Here is a 21,357-nt window from a genome sequence, read left to right as displayed (position 1 = left end):
GTGGCTGTAATCATCTCGCATACCCCTGAATGTTCTGATCCTTGAGATGTAAGTCTAAGTGTCTTTTGAAAGCCACCATACTACCCGCAGAAACCACCTCTTGTGGTAGAGAATTCCACAATCTTGTAGCCCTAACAGTAAAGAACCCCCCACGTTGCCTGAGGTTAAAACGCTTCTCCTCTAATCGCATTGTATGCCCTCGAGTCCTCATGCAATTCCTTCGACTGAACAGCTTTTTTTCTAAGCTGAGATCCCCATTGAGATATTTAAAAATTGCTATCATGTCCCCCCTCAGGCGTCTCTTCTCCAGGGAGAATAAATCAAGCGATTGCAGACGCTCTTCATAATTAAGGTCCTCCAATCCTCTAATTAGTTTAGTTTCCCTTTTCTGGACTCTCTCCAGCTCCAACACATCCCTCCTGAGGACTGGCGACCAGAACTGGACAGAATACTCCAGATGTGGTCGGACCAGAGTTTTATAAAGTGGAAGGATTATAGTTTTATCTCTGGAATACATCGCTTTCTTTATGCATGCTAATATTCTGCTGGCTTTGGCAGCTGCCGCTTGACATTGCATGCTAATGGTTAGTCTATCCTCTACCAAGACTCCCAGATCTTTCTCCATTTTTGATTCCCCCAAGGGTTCCCCTCCTAAAGTGTATTGTACTTTTATGTTTTTAGTCCCCAAGGGCAAAACCTTACACTTCTCCACATTAAACCTCATTTGCCATGTCCTTGCGCACTCCGTTATTTTGTCCAGGTCATTCTGTAGGATATCTGCTTTATGCTGTGCAGTTAGTACCGTGAAACCGGTAAGCCCGAGTGACATCAGTGAGAGGGCGAGGTGGGGGGATGTCCCCTCCCGTTGCTTCTGAAAGTGGTCTGAGCCGCTCTAAACGCCACCAGCTGAAAAAAAAACAATACTGGAGTTATGGCTGATAGGCTGCACTGACTGGCACTAATAGGTGGCTGTCAGTCACAGCCAGTGAGCCAATAAGGAGAGAGCAGGGGGCGGGCCCAAGTCACGGCTCTGTGTGTCTTATGGATGCATAGAGCATTGGCTCGGGAGCGAGCACGCATCGATGCCCCCAGGGCAAGCAGCTTTCTCTGGGGGCATTGCTTGAGGGGGAGAAGCCAGAAGCACTGGCAGGGGACCCCAAAAAGAAAAGGATAGGGGCTGCTCTGTGCTAAAACACTGCCCAGACCAGGTAAGAATAACATGTTTGTTGTTTAAAAAGAAAAAACAAAGCTATAGTGCCGGTTCACACAGGCGCGACCCGACTTGCCGGGGCGACCTGTGAAATCGCGGTTCGGAGCGGCCGGCATGGACTTCATATCATTGAAGTCAATGCAGGTCGCTCCAGGTCGCCCCAAAGAAGCTCCGGACCCTTTTTCTAAGTTGGAGCGACTTGTGTCGCTCCTATTAGAACGGGTCCTGTGCTACTCTATGGCAGGCGACCCACGGCGACTTGTCAGGCGACCAGGTCGCCTGACAAGTCGCCCCAGTGTGAACGGGGTCTTAATATCACTTCAGAGTAGACCATAGCAGGAGCGGGAAGGGGTAATTTATCCACGATTCCCAGATTTTTGAAATGTTTTGCACACGGATCCCTCAATATACTGGACATCATTAACCATCAGAGTGGGCATCCTGGTTTTCACCCCCTGGGAAGCAACAGACAGAGTCTTCCTTGCATGGGCAATGGTTCACTTGGCAGAAATAAAAAGGTACAAGGCCAATTTCTGCTGGGGTGCAAAAAGGCCTGGTATAGGGCAATGTAAGCGAGCCAGCCAGGCATACTTTCGGACCATCACATGAAATAATGTCAGCAGTAGGCCAAAGACCCTGGATCAGAAGCCAATCAAACTTTGGCAAGACCACAATATATGTAAGATGTCCCCATGCTGACCACAATTTTCAAAAACATCTGTCACTGCTGCCAGGATAAGCCTAGCTGGGACCCAGTACCACTGCAGGAGCACTTTAGAAGTGGCCTCGAGAGTGGTAGTATTGTTTGAGCATTGCGCTATTGTTGTCCAGGCCTTACTTTAGTCCTCCCCCCCTCAATTCTATATCCAAGATCTCACTCCCATTGTGTGACATAGGAATGGGTCAATAAAGATGACCTACCGTGAAGAGAGGCATAAACTTTGTATAGATTTTCATCTTCTATATGATTTTGGTAAAGTTTACTGAATAATTGAGGAAGTCCCTGTGCATGTGATCATATCTCACCGTGTTCTGTTCCTCTCAGGTGTTATTGGGGATTCCACAGTCATTTCAGCAGGGAAGCGGAGCATTTGTTCAACAATCTGGAGTCGTCCTATCAGAAGGCCCTGCAGTCGCATCTCAAGAGCTCAGACAGCATCGTCTCCCTCCCCCAATCTGACCGCTCTTCATCCAGTTCACAGGAGAGCTTAAAGTGAGTGCAGTGCATCCGACTTACATTGTGTGCCATGGTGTTGAGGAGGGAAAGAATAGGCCTCCTTCACACGGGAATCTGACTGCATTAAGGCTCAGATACCCTTAACCGCAGACAACAGCTTGGTGTGTAGATACATGACCACTGCTATTTACATGCTCCAGTAATTCTAGCTGCAAAAATCTGGTGTGTGTGTGTGTCTAGGAACCCATGTAAAGTAGGCCTTTATAATTAGCCTATTGTTCACTTTAACTAGTTCCTGCCTATCCTATAGCAAAAAGACAGCCGGGCGAGACTTTTTTTGATCTGGGTGGGGTGCGATCTGTCGAATGACACCGCCAGTGACTGATCGGTGTATTGGCTCACGGCCAGTACCATGTGTTTGCTGTGACCAATCACGGCAAATCACATGACAGTCGTACGCAAGTTGCGTTCCTCCTGGCCAACAGCCCCCCTGTCGGCCAGGAGGACACTACTACTCTGGAAAGGTGATCAGTTTTTTCCGGGGGGATTTTTGTACACGTTATGATTGCTTATAAAAGTGAATTTTACAGCTATAGGCAACCATTTATTTCAGAATTATTGTGATTCGCTGTGAATGGCCACAGCTTATTACAATGTACAGATGGGCTGTGATTGGCCTTGTCTGTACCATGTGATCACTGTGACCAATTACCATATGATCACTGTGTCCAATCCCAGAGCTCATCACAATAGTGCATGAATCAAAGCCATTCATTTTGAACAGTTGTCATGTGATCTGCTGTGATTGGCCACAGCGATCACATGGTACCGGCAGTAAACACAGCCAATGACAGATTGCGCCGGAGCGTCTTCATCCTGGGAGAGGACATCATATGACATCCTCCCAGGATAACTGGGGTCCAGCTTGGCTGTCATATTACAATAGGGTGGGTGGGAGGGGGTTAAACATGGGTTCTCTTCACATGGCTGGGTAACAAGATAGTATCAGATCTGTATAATATTCACACCTTCATCTACTTGTGTGCAGATTGCCCTTTCACTTTGTGATATGAATATCGCTGATATCTGATCTTTGATTCGTGTTTATCACTCTTTTTAGTCGCCCACTTTCAGCTAAACGAAGCCCGCCTGGAAGCGCTGCATCCAGAGGTCAGTATACTTGGTCCTGTATATTGTGATATAGCATGCACAACGTGTTTTTGCATTGTTGGTATACAGCTTTTTATTCCATTTTGTTTTTTTAAAGTTTCTGCAGCACCGAAGACTGCGGCCACCCCCGGCTCCTTGCAGCGCTCGCGCAGTGACATTGATGTAAATGCGGCAGCCACTTCCAAGTCCAAAGCGGCATCTGCGACTGCACCATTCAGCTCTGCAGCTGCCTTACCTCCAGGTTCTTATGCATCACTAGGTGAGTAGAGGAGAGCATTATGCTGCATCCTCCATGAAGCTGTGCGCTTTATACAATGCATGCCAGCTGAATTGCAGCATCTGAGGGGACATGCTGTATCCTTTCATGTACACCCTCTATCTCTTCACCTTCCTCTAATTAGCAGCTCTGGAAGCTGGCGCTGGGCACATGTAGTGTGCTCTGTGGGATATGCTGCACATTTTATGCTCTTGATGGCTCGCTTTCAGCATATTGGGGGTTAATTATCATGTACTAACATCAGGAAATGCCTAAATATTTCTCACATCTCACTAATTCTCCCCACTGTTTCCTCTCCTTTATTTTTGTTTTCGTTTAATTTGCCTAAAGATGGTCCCTCTGCTAAGTCTGATGGTAAGCGGTTTGTGTGACACAGCTGTGTCCAGTGGGGGTGTCTGTTTTGGTCTCCATCTGTGCTTTCTGGTGGTGGTGTGCATGCCGTGCATTGCCTGCGTCCTCCCATTGTGCATCTGTGTCCTGTGCATTCACACCCCGGAGCTCGCGGCTGCTCTCCCTGACAGCGGGCGGCTTTCATCCAGCTCACAGGAGACCATCCACATCATGATATGTGGAATGTTTCTCTACAGCTGTGCTGCTTTCATACTGCTCCGTCCAGCTGTGAATCCTCTGCATAGTGAGTCACACTTCTCATCAATGTTCAGATCATGCAGCCAGTAACACAGGATTATAAGATGTGTGTCTTCTGCTCCCTCTGGCAGGATTGCTACTTTATATACCAGTGATGGCGAACCTTGAGACCCCAGATGTTTTGGAACTCTATTTCCCATGATGCTCAACTACACTGTAGAGCATGGGTGTCCAACCTTTTGGCTTCTCTGGGCCACATTGAGTGTAGAGAAATTTTCTCGGGCCGCATATAAAATATATACTATACTTAAGATATATAAGTAATAAAATGCCGCTGCACCCTTCCCGCGCCACCACGCCCCCGCACTAATTTACCACAACTAGAGGATGATCAAATTAAATGGAATCAGTATACAGAGGTTTACTTCTTCTGAGCGATAATAAAGGAACACTCTAACCGCCATGACCACTTCAGTGATTTAAAGTGGTCATGGTGGTAGGAGTCAGAAACATTGCACATGCTCCCCCCCCCCCCCCCCCCCTCTGAGGCAGCCTACCGTTAGTTGGCAGCTGCTGTGGCCATGCCCCCGACCTGACTTCCTTCCTCCCCAGCAAAAGAAAAATTGTCAGGGGGCAGTGGGCCGCATTGCCTGAGGTTCTGGGCCGCAGGTTGGACATGCCTGCTGTAGAGTAAGAAGAAATGTGTGGTGATAAAGCCAACTAACCTGCGCAAAAAGATGTGAAAACCAATTTAATAAGGAATAAAAAATATATAAAAAATGAGAAAATATAAAAATAGTGTAGGAGAATTCCTAAAATTAGAAGCTGCAATCAACACGTGAATAGGTGAAATGTGGAAAAATAAATAAATATTACTTAATATAAGATTGGAAAAATAAATATATATTACTAAGAGCCGGTTCACACTGAGGCGACACGACTCCTTACTACTTCCCGGGCGACTTGTGCACACCCATGCACCACGACTTCGGAGCGACCTGCAGGGACTTCACATAATGGAAGTCTATGCAAGTCGCTCCGAGGTCGCCCCGAAGTAGTACAGGACCCTTTTTCTAAGTCGGGAGCGACTTGTGTCATTCCTATTAGAACGGTTCTTGTAGCGGTCAATGGACCGCGAGGGAGCGCGACTTGTCAGGCTGACAAGTCGCGCTAGTGTGGACCGGCTCTTAATATAAGATTGCGCTCAACTAAACACTGATGCAAAACATAAAACTTATGTGCACAAATAAATATATATCAATAAATGGATATATATGTGCAAATTGTAGATTGGTATATATATATATATATATATATTGAGACAAAATTAATCAAAAAAAGTCCATAAATCATAAAAAAGAAGAAAAAGACGCACTTCCCTGAAACATCATCGTGACTGATTCACCCGAGAGGCTGTGGAGCACATACCTGATGATAATCCTCCCAAACACCCTCATGGAGTCCATTCCCAAGTTTATTATTATTAAAGGAGGAGTCATTTGAAGTCCCTTGGATTCATTGAAGTTGGTGCTTATCCTGGTATCGGGTGTCTGATGTCCTATATCTGCTTAAGCCGACCCCCTATAATTTAAGGGGTCCACTCCATCCGTTAAGCTTGTATACACATCGGGTGTCCTTGCTTTCTGGTGGAGGTGCCTATAGCTATCAAGTACACAGTGCATGAGCATCATGGGAAATGTAGTTCCAAAACATCTGGGGTGCCAAGGTTCGCCATCACTGGTATATACTGTATGTCCGCTATGGGGCTAAAAGGTTAATTTTTGCAGAACTGATGTAAAAAGTCAGACTGTAGAAATTTTGTAGGTTGACTACCTTTTGAAATACTATCTGCTTGGCTAGGTTATTGACACAGAACCAAGCATGTAGCCAGTGAAGTCAGTACTCCTGATTGGCATATTTGTTCCAGGTCTGTGACGGACTGCTGCCATCAGCATGGCAAATAGCATTGTTGTCAGTAGGTTGGCAGTGGCAGTCCTTTATCAGGACAACTTAACTTGAATGAAGAATAATTTATTACAAAGTAGTTACAAAATTACATAATTGCGAATAGTAGAATTCCAGGATAAATCGAACTAGTCGTTTAAAATGTCCCCTCCCCCTCAGGACTACACTGACTAACCTGCGTAAGAAAAATGTATATACTTACCTATATTCAGCCTGTTGCAGCAGTCTGATCACGTGATTCCCCCCATAGGCTCCTATGGCCTATCCTCTCCCCTGCATCTGCTGCTGGCTGACACAGGGGAGCTGGATCACGTGACTGGAGCAGACTGAAAATAGGTGAAGTATATACCGTTATGTATTTTTTACATGGATTAGTCAGCATAGGTGTTAGAAGGTGGGGGAGCATTTTTAGAGTAATTGGGTTTATCCTGGAATTCTACTTTAAAGTGATTGTTAAAGATCACCTTGTAAAACAATCCATTCAGTTTAAAATAGAAATGAAAGGCAAAACATTTTTGTATAGATAATAAAAATACATTATAAATACCTTTTTTACCTTTTTTACCTTTTTTTTTTTTTTTTTTAAGAAATTAACACATTCCCTCTGTTCCCAGCTGCATAAGAGCTGGGGGAGGAGAAGCACCAGAACACTGAGCTTCCCAGTGAATGGCTTTGTAGCAGGGGTGTGTCAGGGCAAGTCTGATCATTGGAGGAGACTGGAGAGCAGGCTACGTCCCCAGCAAGGCTAGAGAACTGACCACACTGTGCTCTCCTGCTTAGCGTTGTCAGTTTTTAACAGGAAAACAGAGGGACTGGCAGGAACACCAGGGATTTTACACAAAGGAAGCAATACAAAGAGAATAGGAGACTTCTTCATACAAGTACATGGTACAGCAGGCACATATCAGGGATATGAAGTGTAGGGGTAGCAAGCGCTTTAAGTTATGCTAAATGTATTTTTTCCAAGCTGCATGTAGGAGAACAATCAGTTTAGTCCCTAGTGCAGGGATCCTCAAACTACGGCCCTCCAGCTGTTGTGGAACTACACATCCCACGAGGTATTGTAACACTCTGACATTCACAGACATGACTAGGCATGATGGGAGAGAGAGAGAGAGAGAGTCGGGGGGCGTGGCTTCTGAAATTATCATAGAGACAGGTGCTCTATGATCAATTCAGGGAGAAGAATGGTCGGCTGTGTTTACAACAGCTGCCCGTCCTCCTCTCTCAGCGGGGAGCGATCTCAGGTGTCAGGCGGCAATCGGAGCCGCTTCCCCGCTGACGAGTAGCGCCGGCCCCTAGCCTCCCGATATCGAGCGCCGTACATGTACAGCGATTCGCCTGGGAGCGGCTGCCTGCTGCAGTACATCTGCAGCGGGTGGTCGTAAAGCGGTTAAGGAAAATTAAAAAAACCATATCCACTTTTGTCCTGCTGTCTTCAGTTTGGGCTGGAGACCTCAGGTCCTTCTTCCTTGGTGGTGGGTGGTCCTTATTCCAGGCCTGAGCAGAACTCGCATCATGATGGGTGATGTCGTTCTCTCTTGGAATACTTTAAGCCCAGGCTGCGTGATGATGTACCCCTTGTGAGTTCCAGAATGGCTAAGAATCAGCTTCTTAAAAAAGAGAAGACCCCAAAACATAGGAGGTCTTGTACCACTCTTAGATGCCTGAGGATCTTTGTCGCAATCCAGCACTGCGATCAGGAACCACACGGCACACCAACAAGGAACCGCTTTAACCAGCACCTCCACTCAGCATGTGTTCAAATTTTGGCAAGAAACAAGTAGCAAATACTCCATAGTGTAAAACCGTTTAAATCCCCTTATTGTATTGAGAGAAAGGTACTCCTCCCATGCAAGAGACAGCAAACAAACTCCTCCGCTATTTGGTCAGTCGGCGTGATGACGTCAGCACAGGGCTCCACCCGACACGTTTCGTTGTAGGTGTCAGGTGTTATCAGGAGACTGGCCATCATTCACCAGAGACCAGCATCTGAGGATGGAGGACTTTGCTGGATCATGGCGAGGGGGCGCAGTTTTTGGCTACTTTTTTTTTTTTTAAATTTGATTCTATGTTTATATCCTAGGTCAGTGATGGTGAACCTTGACACGCCAGATGTTTTGGAACGACATTTCCCATGATGCTCATGCACTCTGCAGTGTAGATGAGCATCATGGGAAATGTAGTTCCAAAACATCTGGGGGTGCCAAGGTTTGCCATTACTGTCCTAGGTGAAACTTCATCATTTTCTAGCAGAGTGGAGCTTACATTTGTGTAGTAGAGTTGTGGTAGTTTGTCCTGTCCTGTCTGCTTCACACACCGTTTGTGTTTTCTGTATGTGTAAAGATTATTTTTACCATTCCTTTCTGCTTCACACCAACGCATACAGCCCTGATAACAAACACAGGGGCGCACCGGCCTAGTGCATTATCCTTTGGAAGGTTTATTTAAAAGAAAAGATTAAAAATACAAATGAGTTCTTCATAAAAGCACAACACATAAGGAATGCAGTCCTCGGCATAGGGATCCGATGGTAAGTCGTCCCCTAAATTCATAAAGGCTAACGTGTTTCGAGGCTTAGCCGCTTCCTCAGAGCCCTGATGGCTGACCTGCAGCCCTGTGGTACTTGCTGTGCAGCCTTTTCCAGACCCCAGCAGTCAATATTAGAAGAATTGATCTGTAACAAGGCTATAGTGACAATGATCTCCAGCAATCTCACTTAGCATGTCCCCAGTCTCTGACCATCTATTGTACTGTGTCTTCAGTCTCCAACCCCCCCCCTGTTGCTTGTCTGCCGTCCTAAACGCCTCTGACCGTATTCTGCTGTATAGTGAATATTATGTGCTGCCCCTTTTTGGTGCTGTCGGGGTTCACATTTGAGACCCCCCTACTCTGAGGGTTGACAAGCACTGACGACATACAGGCTTAGGCCACATGGAGGGCCTGCTGCGCAAAGTGTGCACATAGCTAACAATCACATTTAGCTGGGCTGACTTTCCGGCTTAGTGAATATCTGAAGTTCAAAGTAAATCATTAAAAAATAATCCATATAGTGCTTAAATACTAAAGTACATAGTGGCAGATGGAAAAAAAAAGTCCATTGAAGTAATATCCAAAGAAATAGGATTGTTTAGATGAATATCCACCTGGTGCACCTCTACCGTGATAATTAGAAGAATGTGACCTTACTAGATCTCTAGACTCCACGTTATAGGAGTCTAGAGCAGTGTTTCTCAACTCCGGTCCTCAGGGCCCACTATTGGCGCTTTTCCACTGCATGGAACCGTACCGGTTCGGCACGCTTTTGTGCTTTTCCACTGCTGGTACCGCATGGTATAGGGTCGGAACGGTTCGGTACTGTATGGTATAGGTTTGCTTTTCCACTGCATGGAACCGAACGGTTCGGTACGGTACGGCTCTGAAAAAACAGTACCTACTCGATTGTGGTTCCAACAGGTACCAAACTGGTACCATATCCCACAATCCTTTGCATGCAGTCACTACTAGCCACTGATTGGTCAGAGAATCCCACCCACTTAACTTTAGTACTACTTTAGTGGAAAAGCAAACCTATACTGTACCGTACCGAACCGTTCCAACACTATACCATGCGGTACCAGCAGTGGAAAAGCAAACCGGGCCAAGCAGGACCGTGTAGAGCCGAGCCAGTACTTGAAGTGGAAAAGTGCCATAACAGGCCAGGTTTGCAAGAAAACTGAAATACATCCCAGGTGATATCATTTGCTGCAGTGCTCGGTGATTGCAGTTTTCTAGTCTGCATCTCCCCAAGGTAATACCTAAAATCTGGCCTGTTAGTGTGCCCTGGGGACCGGAGTAGAGAAACACTGTGCTAGACAAGCGTTTAAATAATGATGCAGCACTCAAAGCGAATCCCTTAGTGGTTAGACTGGAAAAGAAGATAACGTGGCTGGCCAAACAAACCCCAGGTGTTCCTCAGACGTGACCAATAAGGAAGAAAAAGTGGATCCACAAAGTGTAAAACCGTAAAACACTTTTATTTTGAAAAAAAGGTCACTGAAAACTTACAGTAATCCAGTGAATAGTCAGCGGTTAACCACTTCTGGCCCGGAAGATTTGCCCCCGTAATGACCAGGCCATTTTCTGCGATTCGGCACTGCGTTACTTTAATAGAAAATTGTGCGGTCGTGCGATGCTGAATTTTTTTTTCTCACAAATAGAGCTTTCTTTTGGTGGTATTTGATCACCTGTGCGATTTTTATTTTTTCCTTGTGGGTGAGGTTCCGCTTTACAATGAGTGTGGAGTCTCTCATACCACAGTTATGTCAGGGACATGTTACAGATTAATGTCCCTCGAATACACAGCAAGGGTCATTTCTTTGTCACAGTCTTCATATACTCAAACTTTCTGTATTGTTACTGCTCTGTCCTCCAGCTACACAAAGCCTACATGTTTCTTATTCAGATTGCTATTCCCAGGATCTACGCTAACTATCTTTTCTGTCTGCTCTGGAATAGGTCGGATCCGCACAAGGAGACAGAGTTCTGGAAGTAACAGCAGCACCACATCGGTCCAAGTAGACACCCGCGGCCGTAGCAGAGCCAAAATTGTTTCCCAGTCCCAGCGTAAGTGCATAAAAACTGAATGTAAATCAACTGTGCCAGTGTTTGGGGGAGGGGGGCTCTGTTCAAGAAATTATGGGTAATGCGAATTGGATGGTGATCCTTGTCTAGTCTGTTCCTTTAAGTGTGCTTGCGTTTAGCGTGATTGTAGATGTGACCCAGTGCTTTCTTTCTAAATCCGTCTTCACTGTCCTTTGTCTGCTTCCATACAAAGGATCCAGATCAGCGAATCCGGCCAGTGGTAAGAATCTGATCTCTTTCCTCGCACATCCCCCTGTTCCCTGTCTAGTGTTCTCACCACATAGCATACAGTGCACCTCAACTTATTTGGTGACGGGAGCTGCCTCCTTGGCACGTCTCATTATTTCTAGCGTGCCAGGTTCTCATAGATTGGGACAACGAGGTTGGTGCGGCTCCCAGTGGCTGAAGGCCAGGCTTCTCCATGAACAGCACAGTCCTCGTTCTTTGAGTCAGCGGAGAGCATGTTCTAGCCAAGGCAAGCCGGATCAACCATTGTCTAACTTTTACCTTTGTCAATCCAGTTGCCATTCTGGCTCTTGTGGTAGGGTCACCTTCCTGGACGTGTTCGGGTGTCGGTGCACTGCATGCTGGTTGCTTGTTTCCATCCATTATACACATTGCCCATAACTGTGGAACGGGAATCTCAGATCTTCGGTTACTGATATTTGCTTTGCTGTGTTTTTAGCTGGCAGCAGATCCAGCTCTCCTGGGAAGTTGCTAGGAAGTGGGTACAGCGGCCTGGCTACTAGCGCCCAGAGGGTCCCACAGGTCCCGTCCACCGACAAGAGAAGCAAGATTCCCCGTAGTCAAGGCTGCAGCCGAGAGACCAGCCCAAGCAGGATAGGACTGGGTAAGAAGAATAAATCCTGAGACATTTCCTTTACATGTCGCCAACATTATCCATGGTATCCATATGTAAAAAACTGACTGTGACCCTATGGTACTTACTCCAGCATCTGTGTCTGTGTGTGGTTCGTGGTGGATCAATGGCAGAAAGCAGTAGATATTAAAGAAGAGCTCCGCTAAAGCACTGTTTACATCTACAATAGCCACTTTATCATAAAAAATATACAAATCTACATATATGGCACTTCTGTGCTTTTTGGCCTAAAACACATGCAGGGATTTTAACCTTCTACCCTTTCTGGCTACTTCCCATCAGCATGCCAAAGCTGGAGGGGTGGGCCCATACCAGTAATCGACCGATATTGTTTTCTTATTGCCGATACCGATATTTTGGCCATTGAGTATTGGTATCGGCCGATATATAGGCCAATATTTTCGTACATTTAAAAATTATTTGTTTATTTATTTTTCTTGACAGGTACTCTTGTGGAGGGATCTGGGCCTCTGCAGTTAAAAGCATTCAAAACGCCAAGTTAGGCTGTTTTGAATGCTGTCATTTTTTTGAATTTGGCGCCAAATACCCGGAAGCGATGTCATGACATCACTTCTGGGTTTTTACATGGAGCCATGGATCATGGCTTTGATCTGGTCTTCCACGGCCGTGCAGGATGGTTGCCCGGTGGGACGGGAGACCCGGGCGGGCCGTGGAAGGCGGTAAGGAAGGAGGGTGGGGACGTCGGAGGTCCCCTCCCGCTCCTTGTAATGACAGCCGAGCGACTTCTCAGCCGCATCGGTTGTCATTACAAGACAGCCGACCATCAGTTATGGACGCCGGTACCGGGGTGATACCTCTATCTGCAGGCATCACTCCGGTACAAGCCCTTTCCCGAAATATCGGCAATATTGGGTAACCTCAGGGGCCGATTCCGATATATGGGGGGAAAGTGCATATCTGCCCCCGATATATTTGCTTTGCCGATAATCGGTCGATCCCTAACCCAGACCCAATATTTTACTGGGTATCAGGTCCTGGACTGCATTCCCTATAAGGAGCGAAAGGTACATTTGTTAGAACAGAAACAAGATGTAAAGTGCCAGCAATCCTGGAGCGCTGCACCATGCATTTGCGAACTGCCCCGGTGATCCTCCTCTCTATCAAGTACCAGCGTCATTTAAACATCCAGAATAGCAATTGTATGAAGAATTCTAAGGACTTTGCATTATCATCATTTGTCCTCTATGATTAAGCCCGAGGGTGGGGCGAAATGCGTCAGCTGGGGTGTGGCCAGCGAGGGGCAGAGGTCGAGAACGTTTCGCTATTACCTTACTATCCCCGTCTGATTGGAGTGTGGCGTCCTTAGACTTATTCATACTTAGAAGATGCACCTGGAGCAGCTACAGAAAGCCTGCACCTAAAGAGGAGTACAAAGCTGTTTTGATAGGCAAAGCGCCAACTGTTTCAGGTAGTACTGGAGCGTGTCACTAAGTCTCACTCCGCTCACATTCCTCCTGAACCTATCGCTAGAGTAGACTGCCTTACTGGCCAATAGGAACGTGCAAAAGGCCCTGTGCCGCGGGTACGTGCTCTGCTGGGCCTCGTGCTGCGGGTACGCGCTCTGCCGGGCCCGTGGCGCCGCTACGCGCTCTGCCGGGCCCCGTGACGCCGCTACGCCCGGCTGGGCCCAGAGAAATCAGAAACCAGAGAAAAGAAGACAGCTCCCATCCTCTGACGTCCTAAATCCCAAAAAAGCCCATATTAAACAACAGCACGTCATTACTACATTTAGTAAAATTGCTGCCATAATTCATGAAAGAAAATGCCCAAGAATATTGTAACACCAGGCAGAACTTTATGAACACCCATTCTGGGCTTTTGAGGAATTCAGTGTACATAATGTGTCAGATTCGACCGATCTGAGAAAAGAAGCTCAGTGTTGCAGTTGCTAGGCAACTGAGTCTATCAACGAATCAAAACTGAGGTACGCTGACCACGCATGCACACTGCGGCTTGATGTAATTCAGCAATTCGATGTTGCCCGTGAGGGTTGGAATTGGCAGCCCGTGGCGCGGGTGCGCTCTGCCGGGCCCGTGGCACGGGTACGCTCTGCCGGGCCCGTGGCGCGGGTACGCTCTGCCGGGCCCTGTGATGCCCTGACGCCCTACCAGGCCCACGATGTCGGGACACTCTGCCGCAACCATCTCTAGACATAATACGCAGGCTGTCACACGGGAGAGGGTGTAAGGAATTACAATTGTTTAAAAGGGTAGGAGAGAAATGAAGCAATGTACAGGTTCTAACCCTTCCACAGTCCATTAAAAAAAAAAAAGGGGGGGGAGGGGGGGGGGTTTGTCGGGATTTGAATACACTTAGATTGTGTTTGAGTCCAAGATTTTGCTTGAGCGGAGTTCTTCTTTATCCTTCTAATATGTTTGCATTTGAAGCAGCAGTACAAATCCAAAAGTCTACTATTTAAAGTTGTAAATCCCAATTAGATGGGTTTAAATGAAAGCTATGAAGTGTAAACAGGTGGAAGAAGGGTGGAGAGGGGAAGCAGCAATGGCGGTGTGTACACCAAGCTCCTTTACCTGTACATATTTGTTTCCTGGAATCTCTCTATTAGTTATCATTTCAGGCATCTCCCCGCTCCGCTCTACACAGTGTGGATAGGAGGTTGGGCAGCAGTGCTAAAATCCCTCCATGCTTTGTGAAATGCGGTCATTGCTGCATCCCAGCGGGCTTCATTCCTGCACCATGGCTGGACACAGGATTGTCTTCAGTCAGATATCGCTTTCCAAATTTTACCGAACGGCCACAAATCAGGGTCTGCTTTGCTTGTTTAATTATTCCGTATCCGATCCCATGAAAATGTCCTCATTTTTCTTACCAGTTAACTTTTCCCTCCTGTATATACCAGCATAGCAGTGCTATTTCCCAGCGTTGTGTTGTGGTCTCCATCCCATCATTGTGGTGTGAATGATGTCTCCTTGTCTCTTCTGTATTGCAATGAGTGCATTCTCTGTAATAACAGCCTTAACCTCCACTTTAGTTGTAGCTTTCTGTTTTTTATTTTCCTGTCTGTACATGATGTATTAATGTGCTGCCTTTCCACATCGCATGCTAGCCCGGAGCAGCCGCATTCCCCGACCCAGCATGAGTCAGGGGTGCAGCCGCGACACCAGCCGTGAGAGCAGCCGTGACACAAGTCCCGCCAGGGGCTTTGCACCTCTCGGTGAGTACTGCCAGACTTCCAACCCTTTACCCATCCTCTCCCCTGACTATGCTCCCAAACAACCCCCCCTCCCCCTCCCCCCCTTCCCTCAAGGATTTAGGAGAGCCACAGGACTGTTGTGTTACTTCCCTGGAACACAGTTTAGTGTGTGTGCTCCTTCTCAGCGCCAATCACAGCCAGCCATTGGGTAAGTGCTGCTGGAGGTCCGTTGGAGGAACCTGGACCTCTGCAACCTCCAACTATCCTGAATGAGTTTAATGAAAAATTAGCGTCTCTGTTTTTATCAGTGTTTACGCTTATTGGGAATCCTACATTTACTGAAATATCTGAATTCTGAGCTAACAATTATTAAAGAAGAACTCCAGTAAAAAGGCATTTAACATCTGGTGCCATATGCCACATGTATGTCACTTCCCCAATCTTTTGCTTTCACTGAGTGCTGCCAGTATAGCTTTCGCCATACTCCTGTGCTACAAGAGGGAGATGCGGCTCCCCCCCCCCCCCCTTTCTTCCAGTTCACCAATAGAATTTCACCTTGTGAAGAGGTTCACAGAATGCAAAGCGTTCTGTGATTGGCCAGTGGAGAAAAGGTACTGCAGCTGCAAACGGCACTCTGGCTGCTGTGTGGGACTCCCATATCTTGGACGTCGGATTTATAGCTATATAATCTGCACTCAGTGAAACCCTCTAATTAAAAAAAAAGCTGGAGTTCTTGTTTAAATTCTCTCCAGACTTTCCACACTGTTGTCTTTGTGTTTTGTGTCCCTGCTCCACGCATGTCTAAAGCATGTTAAAAGATCTGTGTTTTCTTATTATGTGATAAGTTTAATGTGGTTTAATTATGAAGTCCTGAACCCCACGTGAAGCTCTGTCATTAGTAGTTCTGAAAATTAGGAGGTTAAAAGGTTATGAGCCCCATAGAAGCTCTTGGCTCATCCTTAAAAGAAAAAAATGGAAATTAAAAAACAATCCTATTTCCCTAGATGGCTGCAGCAATGATCCCAGCTGCAGCTGTTCCCCACTGAGAACTGAGCAATCAAAGACCACTGATTGCTCAGTTCTTGGTCTTCAGTAAGCAGAGAGCCATTGACTGAGAGTCCTTGGCACTCTGCTCTGCCCCCTCCAGTGCTCACTGGACTGTGGAGGGGCAGGAGGAGGGGTTGGCTCAGTCCCCCAGCGGCTCACTGAGAGGCTGATCCAGTTGCCATTCCAAGCATCTGAGTGGATCCCGACACTAAAGTCGGGATCGATCCGGAGCCTGGATTGGCTGAGTGACAGCCCGCTGTCAGCTGAAAATGGGTCACAGAAGTGCACTCCTGTGACCCACAGAAGAAGGGGGCATGGCTTTATCCAGTAGTGGAGGGAGGAGTCAATGTTGGAACATAGATCTCTATATATATATATATATATATATATATATATATATATATATATATATATATATATATATATATATATATATATATATATATAAAATCTATCAGTGGGTGCCTTTTCTGATAGTGGAGAATTTTTATCAGATAGTATAGGTAGAAAAGCTCACAGTCAGGAAGACATGGCAATGTGTGCCGTGTCTAATAGCACAGGAAGAATTGACGATGTGTTAGTAAATGAAGGCAGGGTACTCAATATGGCCAAATGTTTGTGGACATTTCATTCTAAAACCTTAGGCATTATTATGAAGTTGTCTTGCTTCGTAGCTATAACAGCCTCCACTCTTCTGGGATCTACCTGCCCTCATTGATCTCCCTGCCCTCATTGATCTCCCTGCCCTCATTGATCTCCCTGCCCTCATTGATCTCCCTGCCCTCATTGATCTCCCTGCCCTCATTGATCTCCCTGCCCTCATTGATCTCCCTGCCCTCATTGATCTCCCTGCCCTCATTGATCTCCCTGCCCTCATTGATCTTCCTGCCCTCATTGCTCTTCCTGCCCTCATTGCTCTTCCTGCCCTCATTGATCTTCCTGCCCTCATTGATCTTCCTGCCCTCATTGATCTTCCTGCCCTCATTGATCTTCCTGCCCTCATTGATCTTCCTGCCCTCATTGATCTTCCTGCCCTCATTGATCTTCCTGCCCTCATTGATCTTCCTGCCCTCATTGATCTTCCTGCCCTCATTGATCTTCCTGCCCTCATTGATCTTCCTGCCCTCATTGCTCTTCCTGCCCTCATTGCTCTTCCTGCCCTCATTGCTCTTCCTGCCCTCATTGCTCTTCCTGCCCTCATTGCTCTTCCTGCCCTCATTGCTCTTCCTGCCCTCATTGCTCTTCCTGCCCTCATTGATCTTCCTGCCCTCATTGATCTTCCTGCCCTCATTGGTCTACCTGCCCTCATTGGTCTACCTGCCCTCACTGATCTCCCTGCCCTCACTGATCTCCCTGCCCTCACTGATCTCCCTGCCCTCACTGATCTCCCTGCCCTCACTGATCTCCCTGCCCTCACTGATCTCCCTGCCCTCACTGATCTCCCTGCCCTCACTGATCTCCCTGCCCTCACTGATCTCCCTGCCCTCACTGATCTCCCTGCCCTCACTGATCTCCCTGCCCTCACTGATCTCCCTGCCCTCACTGATCTCCCTGCCCTCACTGATCTCCCTGCCCTCACTGATCTCCCTGCCCTCACTGATCTCCCTGCCCTCACTGGTCTCCCTGCCCTCACTGGTCTCCCTGCCCTCACTGGTCTCCCTGCCCTCACTGGTCTCCCTGCCCTCACTGGTCTCCCTGCCCTCACTGGTCTCCCGCCCTCACTGATCTCCCGCCCTCACTGATCTCCCTGCCCTCACTGATCTCCCTGCCCTCACTGATCTCCCTGCCCTCACTGATCTCCCTGCCCTCACTGATCTCCCTGCCCTCACTGATCTCCCTGCCCTCACTGATCTCCCTGCCCTCACTGATCTCCCTGCCCTCACTGATCTCCCTGCCCTCACTGATCTCCCTGCCCTCACTGATCTCCCTGCCCTCACTGACCTTCCTGCCCTCACTGACCTTCCTGCCCTCACTGACCTTCCTGCCCTCACTGACCTTCCTGCCCTCACTGACCTTCCTGCCCTCACTGACCTTCCTGCCCTCATTGACCTTCCTGCCCTCATTGACCTTCCTGCCCTCATTGACCTTCCTGCCCTCATTGACCTTCCTGCCCTCATTGACCTTCCTGCCCTCATTGACCTTCCTGCCCTCATTGACCTTCCTGCCCTCATTGACCTTCCTGCCCTCATTGACCTTCCTGCCCTCATTGACCTTCCTGCCCTCATTGACCTTCCTGCCCTCAGGTAACTGCCTGCCTGTATTAGAGGTCCAAGCAGACAGTTTTCCTGAGAGCCTGCAGGAGCTGGACATTGCATCCGCGATCAGCAGATCATGGGGGTAATGCTCTGCAGGCGCCTTAGAAAAAAAAAATGCTGCACGATTTTCTACCTGCTGAAAAATGTGCATTTAGTATTTTTATTTTTTTCAAAAAGTGAACTTATCCTTTAAGCCAGATTAATATCAAGAAGCGAGTCCTTATGATTGCCAGAAATCATAAGGATAAGTGTTCCTGTATTATAGGCTATCTAGTGGTTTTATTGAGTCTGTATTTCTTTGCAGACAATAAGTAAGTCCTAGGCCAGTGATTGCGAGCCTTGGCACCCCACATGTTTTGGAACTACATTTCCCATGATGTTCAACTACACTGCAGAGTGCATGAGCATCATGGGAAATGTAGTTCCAAAACATCTGGGGTGCCAAGGTTCACCATCACTGTGACCTAGGCTATAATAGTACATTTAGTTCCTCAGTCCTGAATAACGCTGTCCATAGACTTTAGGCTGCATTCCCACCTGGGCATTTTGAGTCGATTCTGCCCACGATTTCAAAACCCTCTGCTAAAATGACAAATCGCACAGCGCAAATTTCAAATGCCATTAATTTTAATGGCACTTAAAAATGAGTTGAGGTTCTGCCACGATTGACGTGTGATAAATCACGCTGCAATTGCGACAAACTGCATCACATGAAGTCTGTTGCATTAAAAAAAAAAAAAATTAGGAGCTTCTTCCCGTGATTCAAAACGCCCAGATATGAATTCAGACTTAGAGGGTATTTGGAAGTGTATGCATTATCTGCCAACCCTCGGGACAGAAAATCTGTCAGGGACTGTGAAGTGCTTCTTTAACATTTAGACCTGGCTCTCCTGGACTCGGGGAGGGGCGTAGAAAGTTGGCGGAGGGTGGAAGCTGATTTTACTGGCTTATCAGAGGGAACAATAGCGATCTGGGCAGGTTTGATGTTCGCTAACCTCAACAGTCAAGTCTGCTCAGTGGGTTTGTTTAGTGAAGGAAGCACTTTGCAAGCTGCGGAGTTAAGCGCACTACCACTTTTTTACCACCAGGGGTCAGGCTACTCATTGCTGTGCAGTCATTACTGCCTGCTTGTGGCTGCAGCCTGTCATTTCCTCCTGTCTGTAAATAGCTGATTGGGGATTTATTATTATTATACAGGATTTATATAGAGCCAACAGTTTGAGCAGCGCTTTACAATATGAGTGAAGACAATGCAGTTACAATACAATACAGGAGGAATTGGAGGGCCCTGCTCATTAGAGTCTACAATCTAGAAGATTTATGACCGACGATGACTTTCAGACATTACAGGAGGGAGTCTTATTGTTTCGTTTTTTTTTTTTAAAAGATATAAATGGTGCTACAAGAATCTGTGTAATGATTGCTGTATCATTTCCAGAGTTCATTCAGCAGACTCAGGTGACATTGAAAATATGAGTCGATTTTTGCCATTAAGCTCACACTCTGATTTATGTCCCATTTCCACCTCCATGGGCCCCCAGTGGTCCCTGGTAATCTCAGGGTCATGTATGTACGCTTGTGTTGTGTCTCCATGTTTTCTGCGTGTTAACCCTGTGGGTCTTCTGCCATTCCTTCTTCTTGCAGCCTCTCGACGTCATTCCAGGTCCACTAGTGCGCTCTCCACTTCCGAGTCTGTGGGGCAGTCAGGTGAAGCTGCACTAACTGCATGCCCACTTCATCCTCCATGTGCTTGTACTGCCGCCATCCAATCCATCCCCCCCGCTGGCATGGTGCATTCCCATCTCATGACATCATCCTTATGTCATCATGTGTCATTTTGTTCGCATAGTTTTAAATTTTTTCTTTTATTTCAACCTTTTTCTTTCAGCTTTAAAGCCAACTCCACCTCAACTGGTATTATTGATTTTTTTTTTGTTTGTGAGCACTGGTGGTTTGTACTCATAGCCTTTTTTTTGTCTCTTGGATACTTTAGTGATCTCTGTTGTTCCTACAAGGCCATAATGAAAGTGTCACTATCTCCAAGCTGAGTGTATTAGTTCAAAGACAGCGCCAATTGAAAAATCCATAGGGATCCAAAGTTGAACTGGTTACAATAAGCTGGGAAAAAGTCAGCCAACGCGTTTCAGGGACCACACAGCCTCCTTTCATCTGGGCTGGAGGAAACGTTTAAAATAATACAAACATGATAATAGAGAAGAATTGCTACTAATAGTTCACACATATAAATGCAAAATTAGGAGGATTGAGAGGAAGATAAATCCGGACCCGGGACCTTCAGAGTACATTGAGAGTTTAATGTAAAGGGATTGTAAAGGCAGAAGGTTTTTTTATCTTGATGCATTAAAATAATGCATTCCATGCATTAAGCAGCCCCTCTCAGCCCCCCAATACTTACCTGAGCCCATCTCTATCCAGTGATGTTGCAGGATTTTCTCAGCTGCCCAGGACTCACCTCCTCATTGGCTGAAATAGCAGGGTGGCGCGATTGGCTCTCGCTGTCAGTCAGTAGGCCAATAAGGAGAGAGAGGGGTCGGGACGGGGGTCACGGTTCCGTGTCTGAATGGACACAGGGAGCTGTGACTTGGCTCGGGATGATCTGGCATGTGGATCCTTAGTCCACAGGTGGGATATCCGAGCCTGAAATGCATGGAGTGCGGGGAGAGCTTCCACCTGAAAGTTGACCGTTGGCTTTTGAAAGCCACGCATTCCCGGCTGCTGAAATATGACAGATGTCAGAAGCAGCGAGAGGGTTAAACATGATTTCAGCTCACTACCTGCTTTTAGGCTGATTGAGTCATCTGCTCCAACCAGAGCTTTGCTGGGCATACCGCTGTGCTACACACAAAAAGCCATTCAGCCTCCCTCCCTACCTTCTGGAAGGTGTTGGTAAATAATGCTTTACAGCAGAGGTGTCCAACCCACAGGCCGCCTGCATTCTAGGAGCGTTCAGCATATGGCCCGGACTTGTC

At 47.0% G+C, this 21,357-nt stretch overlaps 1 protein-coding gene across 1 annotated transcript in view; it reads left to right on the top strand.

The window, feature by feature from the left end:
• CLASP1 (cytoplasmic linker associated protein 1) overlaps window positions 1–21,357 on the top strand; it is a 390,996-nt gene that overhangs the window by 253,895 nt on the left and 115,744 nt on the right. Inside the window, exons 17-25 of the mRNA XM_082262205.1 lie at window positions 2,256–2,423; window positions 3,508–3,557; window positions 3,655–3,816; window positions 4,165–4,188; window positions 10,885–10,992; window positions 11,204–11,230; window positions 11,696–11,860; window positions 14,979–15,086; window positions 20,012–20,074. Coding sequence (XP_082118331.1) covers window positions 2,256–2,423; window positions 3,508–3,557; window positions 3,655–3,816; window positions 4,165–4,188; window positions 10,885–10,992; window positions 11,204–11,230; window positions 11,696–11,860; window positions 14,979–15,086; window positions 20,012–20,074 — 875 coding nt within the window. The remainder of the gene's footprint in view (window positions 1–2,255; window positions 2,424–3,507; window positions 3,558–3,654; window positions 3,817–4,164; window positions 4,189–10,884; window positions 10,993–11,203; window positions 11,231–11,695; window positions 11,861–14,978; window positions 15,087–20,011; window positions 20,075–21,357) is intronic.

Source organism: Pelophylax lessonae (genome assembly GCF_965119305.1).
Source record: "Pelophylax lessonae genome assembly, chromosome: 6".
NCBI classification, from domain to species: Eukaryota; Metazoa; Chordata; class Amphibia; order Anura; family Ranidae; genus Pelophylax; species Pelophylax lessonae.
The sequence above is the reverse complement of the archived record's forward strand: the minus strand, read 5'-3'. Positions and strand labels throughout refer to the sequence as shown.